Raw genomic sequence first — 8659 nt, 5'->3', positions numbered from 1 at the left:
AATAAGCGAATAAAGTCAAATCATGATTGAAGCCTGTAACAAATTTTATCCCAAGCTTTTCCTATCTCTTTGTGTTTTAATCAATACATCTAAATACGCTGTATGACCATGCGTTTCTTAGAACTACGAAATAAAATGATCTGATTAGTTATATAAAATTTTTATTCGATAAAAACGTATCAACAAAATTTAATACAAAAAACACATTCTTTTACTCTTCTTATATAAAACTAATAAATTGATTTTTACTTTAAAGTTGTCTATATGTGTAGAAAATAATATGCTTACATAATCTAATCCTTAACTCATCTAACTATTTACAATATTACAGACTAGATTTATCTTGCGGCGGAGAAAGAAATAACAAATGAACAAACAACCTCTATAATCTCTTAATATTTTCTATAGGATACAATTTTCTTATTTTCTAGCAAATGAATTTACATCTAGCACTAATCGTTCCCAGGATCAAAATTAAAACGGGATCTTTGACTACGTTGCATGTCACGAGATTCGAAGAATTTTTTCGAGTTTGCAGCATTACGATCTGAACGTTCGAGTTCTGTTCGAAAATAGTCTATAGTTCGTATAAGTCCTGTTTTTAGAGGTACTTTTGGTTCCCAGTTAAGATATTTTAATGCTCTAGTTATGTCAGGCTTACGTCTTTGTGGGTCGTCTTCCATTGCTTCCGTTTGTTTCACTTCGCTTTGTCCGCCCACCAAATCTTTAATTATAACAGCGAATTCTTCGATGGTGTGCTCAACAGGATTACCTAAATTAATGGGTTGTGTATAATTGGAATTCATCAAGGCGATTAAACCGTCCACCAGATCCGAGACATATTGAAAAGCTCTAGTTTGCTTTCCATTACCGTAAACTGTTATGGTTTCATTGCGTAATGCCTGCAAAATGAAATTCGAGACAACTCGTCCATCATTCATATGCATGCGCGGACCATAAGTATTGAATATACGTGCCACTCTCACTTGCACTTTTTCCTAGAAAATAGCAATTAATATAAGCGGACGAGTAAGCAGCAATTAAATTACTATTTTTCGACGCGTCAGAAACTTTAAATTTATACTTAAGTGATTCAAAATAATGGAAAGTTTTGAAAGATTTAACTGATTTCTTTAGTATAATATTTATATTTACCTGTTTGGCATAAGCGTAACTCAGCGTCTCCGAAACACGTTTACCTTCATCGTAACAGGCTCTCGGCCCTATAGGATTAACATGACCCCAATAGGTTTCAGGTTGGGGATGCACCTTTGGATCCCCATATACCTCTGATGTGCTCGCAATCAGGACTTTTGCCATTACACGTTTAGCTAAGCCCAATACATTAATCGTTCCCATTGTGTTGGTTTTAATTGTTTTCACTGGATTGAACATATAATGCGGCGGACTGGCCGGAGAAGCTAAATGATAAATTTCATCGACTTCTATAAATAAAGGATTGACAATATCATGATGTATTAGCTCAAAATTCTCATGACCCAACCAGTGCGCCACATTACGTTTACGGCCTGTGAAAAAATTATCCACGACAATGATTTCATGGCCGGCCATCATTAGAACATCCACTAAATGCGAGCCAACAAATCCTGCACCGCCAGTTATTAAAATTCGTTTGCGATTTTTATAATTTTGATATTGCACTTTAGGATATTTTCGCGGTGTACGCGCTTGCATAGCACGCAAATCTTCTTCCAGCCTGGCCAGTTGTTCATGTGTCTTTTGTAATTCCAATCGTTGCTGCTGCAATACCTTCTGCTGTTGCATATAGTTTGCTAATAAATCTTGCTTCAATGCACTGGAAATAATCGTGGATTTGCGATCTTCACTGGATGATAAAAACTTGCAACAAACTGAAGTTTTGTAAAGAATAATAATTAATATCAGTAGAACAACACCAATGGCAATTAATTTCGAACGTTTTTTAGTAATACTAATGGTCCACATTCTCAGCACCTGAACAGAAAAGTTGACGGCCTTAATAACGTTCAACGTCGAATGCGGAAATTCTTGCCCAACAATATATCGAACTTGATGCGTATGTTGCTTTGGTCTATCAGGTGTACCATGGAACCTGTTTAAATTTTCATTTATTTTAAACAATTTTAGTTATTTTATATGCAAATAGATACTTTAATGTAATTATTATTATTGTTGTTGTGAAGAACAAGCACATAAACAGTTGATAGCAGTGTTGTCAAGTTTACGGTTAAAAGGCAGGCACTGCTTTAAAAACAAAAACAAAAACAGAAGCAAAGAGACATCTGTTTGCTGTAAGGTTTTTGAGAATAGGAAAAATTGTAATAATATAAAATTATCTTCGATTATCATATTTTGCAATTTCGCTTCAGATATTAGAAAAAATATAATGAAAATTTAATAAATTATTTAATCTCAATTGAAAACAGCAAAAGATATTGAATAAAATTAGAAACGTTGCTTAATTACTTTGGTTAATAGGCAAAGTTGATTAAAAAATGGCTTGAATTTTAATAAGAATAAAGTGCTTTCTTTTCGGTGGAAGATAGAAGAAAAGAAAGAACGAAAGGTGATGTAAAAAATATATCTACCTATATATAAAAAAGTAAAAGGGGAAAGGCGAAGAAAAAGAATACTCATCACTATAAACTGCTAACACGTATGGCTTTCCAAATAACCAACGAATCAACCGTTGTATATAAATAAATCACAACCTATAAACTGCAATTGTGATATGTAAGACGCAGACGAAGAAAATGTATTGTTTACAATGTCTATTACCGGTGCTTTTGCTGCCAAAACCTACAAATCCAGCTCTGATGGAAACTCACGTTATGTTTATCGTTTTGTATTTAATCGGTTTCTTCTTGGAACGCAAACCGTGCACCATATGCAGTTTAGTATTCTTAACAGCGGTATTCCTTATATGCTATAGCGGCGTTGGCAATTGCATTTTCTGGGGTAATTGTGACGGTCATCAATGCGAAAATGGATAAGAGAATCAGCCAATTAAGATATATTTTAAAATCTAAAAATAAAAAAAGCCAAAGTTAACTGTTCATCATGGATATACTGAAGCGAAATTAAAAGTAATAAGGTAAACTATTATTCATTTTACTTTTTTAGATTTATATAATTTGTAAACTTTTAACTTAACTCTTTGTAATGAGATTAATGTTACAATTTACGCATCTCAATCCATAAAGTTTTGCTTCTGCAGATAAGTGGATAATATTAACTGAGATTGAGTCATCTATCCCTACACTTAGCTACAAGGATAGAAAAAAGTTTGACAAAAGAAAACATGGAAGAGAACATGGAAAATATATTCACCTCAAACTGCAACTTTTGACATTCACTTACCTTTTTCTTATTGTGTGCAAATGTAGTAAACCATTGTGTCTTTTTGGAAACTGTTATTGTGAGGCGTATTTTTATTGTATACTTCATAGGTTGCCATGAAAAAATTTGCAAAGTAAGACAGCACTTAATTTTATGGCTTGATATGAATAAATATTCAAAAACTCAGGAAAAGATTTTATCTACAGAATTTAATATTTTTAGCAGTTTCTGCTTTAGAATATGAAGCGATTACGACACCTGAGATGCTCAAGTGCTTTAACGTCCGAAACTCATCTACGAATTTTAGAGGATTCTTATGCTACTCTTAGAAATATATTCAGATATGATGAATTAATTTAAATAACTTAATAACTTGGAGTGAATTGCTTTAAAAAATTCAAAATTTGAGAGGATTGCATTTTTTTTCAATTTTTCAGCCAAGAATCGAAAAAGAAAATTATTTGTTTCAAATAATTCGCATGGTTAATATGTATATAAAAGAACAAAAATGAGTGATATTAACATGTGTAAGTATGCACAGAGAAGATGAATAGCAATATTTAGAACTTACGAACAAAACTAAATATTTCAAATTATTAACTGAGGATACTTCATATCGCTAATGCTCCTCCAGAGAGTATATGTTTGTTTGGTAGTGATAGATGGTGCAGTGATGACTGGAACTTTCTGTAAAGCGATTAGCTTTAGTTCCGGCTGGTGGTGATTGTGTTCCGAAGCCACTTAAAATCATTTAGATGTTCCTTCGGTCTAAATTGTGTCTAATGTTTTCCAAGCAGTATGTTTTTAAGAAAAAAGGCTTTTGATTACAAATTAATAAAGTCGTAGCGTAATTGTAAAATTAAATACCAATCAGTGATGACGATGCGCCAGAGCAAAGTACGAATTTACTTAAGGGTATTCTTGTGAGAAATTTTTAATATTGTATGAACTTTATTAAATATATAATATTTGTTAACATTTTCTAAAAACTCAAACTTTGTTATTACTAAAGAGCTTGTAGTAGATAAGTGATGTTACAAGTTTTTTATTAAGATTGAATTTATGAAAGATGATATACAGATACCACATAGTATGTAACGTGTTATAAATATGGTACACATATAGCAAATGTATATTTATGAAGACAATTTATATGTATATATACAATACATTTATATATAAACCGCATTTTTCTATTGTCTTTGTTTATTAGTTTTGCCATTCCTCCGAAACTTATTTGAAGTAAGGTTCAAAGTGTTTCGTAACGCCACGGTATAATTTAAAACGTTGCTGAAAGCAAAAATTCGATTTGAAAAAACACCTCTAATTGTATACATATAATTCCAATTTAATTTAAAAACTGATCTATTTGTTTTTCTTGTATATATGCGAATAGAATTGTTTTCAATTATCGTGCGACTAACATTTTTTATTTCGCAAACGATAATAAGAGCTTATATAATACAGTAAGTTTTATCTATTTGATATGTCTTATCAACCCGCGGGCTTATAATCAGGTAAAATTATGGCTGGTACTCGCAAGTCATTTATATCCAAAGAAAACATTTCATTGTGTTAAAATGTTTTTGGAATTATTCTTTGTATAATGCATTATGCCTTTATTTGTTTACGTTCTTAGCTTTAAAAATAAAAAATTATAACACGTTGAGTAAACCTAAATAAATAGAAACTTAACTAATAAAGTTGTCCCACTTTAGTCGTCAACAAGCGTTGATTTATATGACATCAATAAGAACGTATTGTCTAAAGCAACTCAAAAGAACAAGATCTTTATAATAAAATTTCTCAAATAATTTCCGTCATATATGCGCGCTTCTTCATATTGCTCTGTTTTTGGCGAGAGAAGATGCATCTAAAAAATGCTATTGTCAAAATATATCCTGTGTATCCTGGTTGGCAATGATCACATTTTTAAAAGGCCTGCACTTAATTTAAAAGCAGAATAACACCCATAGACAATTGCTTACAAAAGCAATGCATAGATGCATTATGTACGGTAGTATTAAGAAAATGCCTCCGCTTCCTCTAACAGGTTATATGTTGCTTGGGATGAACCAAGTTCAGCTTGGATTAGCGACAAATAAATTGTGTTTGCGTTGAAAAACAATATCTTAATGAAGTTTATGTTATTTGATGAACCCTTGGAAATTATTAAAAAGGATTTCTATCCACGATTCCGTAATGCTGTAGCGACGGCCAATGGACACTATATTATTAGTTAGTTAGTATCACTGTAATTAGTTTTCATTTAAAAATGGATAATACAACTCTCATCTTTTTTCGGAAAATATTGATTGATTGATAACAATACTCCTTAAATATGTGAGCACGTAGGATTTAATCTCTTGCTTTGATTCTCTCATTATGAAAATCAGCCATTTGAGTTAATAAGTTTGCAGTTTTTTTAAGTTTAATTCTAGAAAACCAAAATTCTTAAAGTATTGAGAAACTTATGAGAATAAATAGAGCTTCTTACAGATTGTATATAGTTGTAATAAGGAAGCCTTATGCAGCTGCAGGTGGTTAATGAAAAGCCTGACAAAAACTTTCGGGAAATTTAAAAGGTAAAAGGATTAAAAATATTAATATGAAATCTGGTATTCTTGATTTGTTTCCAAATGCTTTTTCTTAAAACAAAGCGAGTTGAATCGTGGACCCGTAGATAATCTGTCAATTTGATCAATTGTATACGACTTTCGATACGTTCTTCACAATCCTGGTGCCAGTTTATGCGTACGAGTAGTGAGTCTATGGCAGTTAATAAAGTATGCATTTTTGTTCTTAATCTGCGAGTATTTAGTCATGTTAATTATCTTTTGCTCTGATGCAACCGTAGTCAACATTTTCGGCAGTACTGAGATTGAAACTTGGCACTCGCATTTATAGATCGGTTCTGTATAAATCATGATTAAAATTGAGTGCAATTGTCATTTTATCATATTCAAAAAATTTGAATGCATTTTTATGACAAAATTTAAAATCTATTCGAAATACTAATTTTAGGGTTGTGCCGGAAAGGCACGCCTCAAGCACTTCAATTTTAATAACTCAATTTTTTTGGCCGATTGTACGGCGTGTTGTGCCGCCTTGTCAACGACGTTATTATTAAATTGTCCCAAAAGTAAGTTCAAATATTATGGTGCTTAAAAAAAGTATAGCGCTGTACAGAGTGAGCAGTTACGGTTCCATAATTTTCAAGTCAACAAAACACTATAGCTATTTTATTAAAAAGGCCATTGGCGAAAAGGTCTCCACTGTTTAATCCAGCGTCATTATTTGCCATAAAATTTTCCTTAAGAGGTAATATAATTGGAATACCTTAAAAAAATAAGTTTTCCGGCAACTACTTTTGGATGGAGAGGAAGGTAGCGGAATAATAATATTCAGAAAATATTCACTACACTTGTAGTTAAGCATAAAAAGGAAAAGCTATTGTTTAAAAATATTGAAAATTGGTAACGCCGCAGCTATTCCCTGGAGATGTCTTCAGCGCAAGGGGCTGTGCGGCACGCAATATGCTCGATCCAAATTTGAAAAAAAACAGAAAAAAAGAAAATCCATTAATATACATTTCTATCTCTTTTATCAATCAATCAATATATGAATTAACTTATAGAAAAATGTTCTACATATTTCTTTAAGAAATGTTATTTTAAAGATATTATATTAAGTTCGAATGAAAAAAATTTAAATTATTTGAGTTATGGGTTTCAAGAATTATTTTTCAGTATGAAAAGCTTTCACAAATACTATAACCATATATTTTGACAAAATATGTGTATATATTTTTTATCTTTTTCTATCCGTCTGTAGTCCCAGCAGCGCAAAAATGCTCGCTCATATACAAATATTATTCCTTATTCTTTTTTTCGATGCTTTTTTACCTTAAAGTGTCGGTTTTACAGCATTTGTCAAAGTCAGAATCATATGCTTTACACTTCACGTATTGCGAAATAATAAAGAAAACGGCAAAAATGTATAATTCGGTAGCCGGATACATAATCTACGCTAAAAACTATATAATTTTTTTTTAATTCCTTGGCAGAGGCGCTAAGGCCTTTTGAATTTACGTCCTCATCCTCATACCTGCGCAACGGTGATGAAATTGCACTAACTAACTAACATATTTTTGTAAGCATATGCTTTTAAATTAGCATAAATGTTTTATAGAGAAGGTACGAATCATCAGGTAGCATACTGGAGTGCAACTTCTCGGCTGGAATTCATTTGAAGCAATTGGCCTTTCCGGTGAGCTTCGCGAAAAACGTAGAATTTCAAGTAATTTCTTCAAGATAATGAATCCTCTTTTCGCATATTGTAGAAGATCCCGAGCATCTATCTATTCGGCCAATAAAAAAAGTAATAATTTTCCGAAAATTTACAGTGATGTTAATGGAGGTTGCATTTGTTGCTTGCGTGACGTAATCGTAAAAGGAATAGAACAAGAAGGGATGCCCCAATATAAGTCGAGTTGGAAGTTGGTATTGGGCTAACTTAAAACCAATAGTCGGCCTATGGTCAAATCATATCATATTCTCGAAGCGAATTAATATTCTCTACTTATGAAAGAAGCTAACTTTCCTAATGCCACATATTGGACCACCACATATATATTAAAGCTCAAAATCCAATAGGTTAAGGTTAAAATATTTTCGATCGGAGCACTATGCCAACCGTTTTTTTTTTTACTCTGTTTTGTTTGCATGAAATCTCGCGCATTATAAAGTTATGGCTCTGTTGCTAACTAAAATTCTTTAAAAGTTAAAATCAAGTCATCACTCTACATTTTCTTTTCATAATGTTATTTAGGGATAAATAAATTTTCTTTTTTAATTTCTTAGTTTTAAAAAAATTGTATTTACATTTTTTCTTTGTAACCCTTTCTTTACATTTTCAGACAGGCCTCCACGCTAACATTAAATTATCAAAGGTTATAAAAATAAAAATGTTGCAACTTTTTAAATGTCATCATATTAAGTAATTTATATACTATTGCAATGTTAAGAGGCAAGAAATTGAAAAATTGGAGCTTACCAGCGAGGCGAACCTTTGGTCACAAAATAATTTATAATCACTGAAAAAGATTTACAAGATCCGAGAGAGAATGTGTTTTGTAAATATTACTTAAAAAAATTATTTAATCTATTTAGTATTTAAGCCATTTTTGCATAATTGATTGACAGACTTACATGGACATAACAGACTCACTCTTCTTCAAATTAAATTAGCATAGACTGCGTATTGAATTTATTACAAAAAAAAAAAAAAAAAAAAAAAAAAAAAAAAAAAAAAAAAAAAA

The 8659-nt window shown here is 31.5% G+C and overlaps 2 protein-coding genes across 4 annotated transcripts; one reads left to right on the top strand and one right to left on the bottom strand.

The window, feature by feature from the left end:
- Window positions 1-252: 252 nt before the first annotated feature.
- LOC119637961 (UDP-glucuronic acid decarboxylase 1) lies at window positions 253-2277 on the bottom strand. 2 transcript variants are annotated; one of them, XM_038034440.1, is made up of 4 exons: window positions 2151-2277; window positions 1938-2092; window positions 1156-1871; window positions 253-998 (listed from the first exon to the last, which is right to left on the bottom strand). In XM_038034440.1, the coding sequence occupies exons 1-4, from the start codon at window positions 2192-2194 to the stop codon at window positions 453-455; spliced, it is 1461 nt and encodes a 486-aa protein (XP_037890368.1). In that variant the 5' UTR covers window positions 2195-2277; the 3' UTR covers window positions 253-452. The 2 variants fall into 2 exon arrangements, with proteins under 2 accessions (XP_037890368.1, XP_037890366.1); XM_038034438.1 differs by having other exon boundaries at window positions 1156-2092.
- A 107-nt stretch (window positions 2278-2384) lies between these two features.
- LOC119637962 (bladder cancer-associated protein) lies at window positions 2385-8569 on the top strand. Of its 2 annotated transcripts, none has more exons than XM_038034442.1 (2): window positions 2385-3094; window positions 8262-8569. In XM_038034442.1, the coding sequence occupies exon 1, from the start codon at window positions 2754-2756 to the stop codon at window positions 2991-2993; it is 240 nt and encodes a 79-aa protein (XP_037890370.1). In that variant the 5' UTR covers window positions 2385-2753; the 3' UTR covers window positions 2994-3094; window positions 8262-8569. The 2 variants fall into 2 exon arrangements, with proteins under 2 accessions (XP_037890370.1, XP_037890369.1); XM_038034441.1 differs by having other exon boundaries at window positions 2386-3094; window positions 8258-8569.
- The last annotated feature ends 90 nt before the right edge of the window (window positions 8570-8659 follow it).

The sequence above is a fragment of the Glossina fuscipes genome, unplaced genomic scaffold (assembly GCF_014805625.2).
Source record: "Glossina fuscipes isolate IAEA_lab_2018 unplaced genomic scaffold, Yale_Gfus_2 61, whole genome shotgun sequence".
Classification (NCBI taxonomy): Eukaryota; Metazoa; Arthropoda; class Insecta; order Diptera; family Glossinidae; genus Glossina; species Glossina fuscipes.
Note: the sequence above shows the minus strand (reverse complement) of the source record. Positions and strands in the feature narration are given on the sequence as shown.

Bases quoted from the DNA above. Each gene is read 5' to 3' on its own strand.
- LOC119637961 (XM_038034438.1), bottom strand. From the start codon at position 2,194: ATGTGCTTGTTCTTCACAACAACAATAATAATAATTACATTAAA. The intron at 2,093-2,150 runs GTATCTATTTGC...AAATTTAAACAG, and splicing joins ATAATAATAATTACATTAAA to GTTCCATGGTACACCTGATA. The intron at 999-1,155 runs GTAAATATAAAT...GCTATTTTCTAG, and splicing joins GTTACGCTTATGCCAAACAG to GAAAAAGTGCAAGTGAGAGT.
- LOC119637962 (XM_038034442.1), top strand. From the start codon at position 2,754: ATGTATTGTTTACAATGTCTATTACCGGTGCTTTTGCTGCCAAAACCT.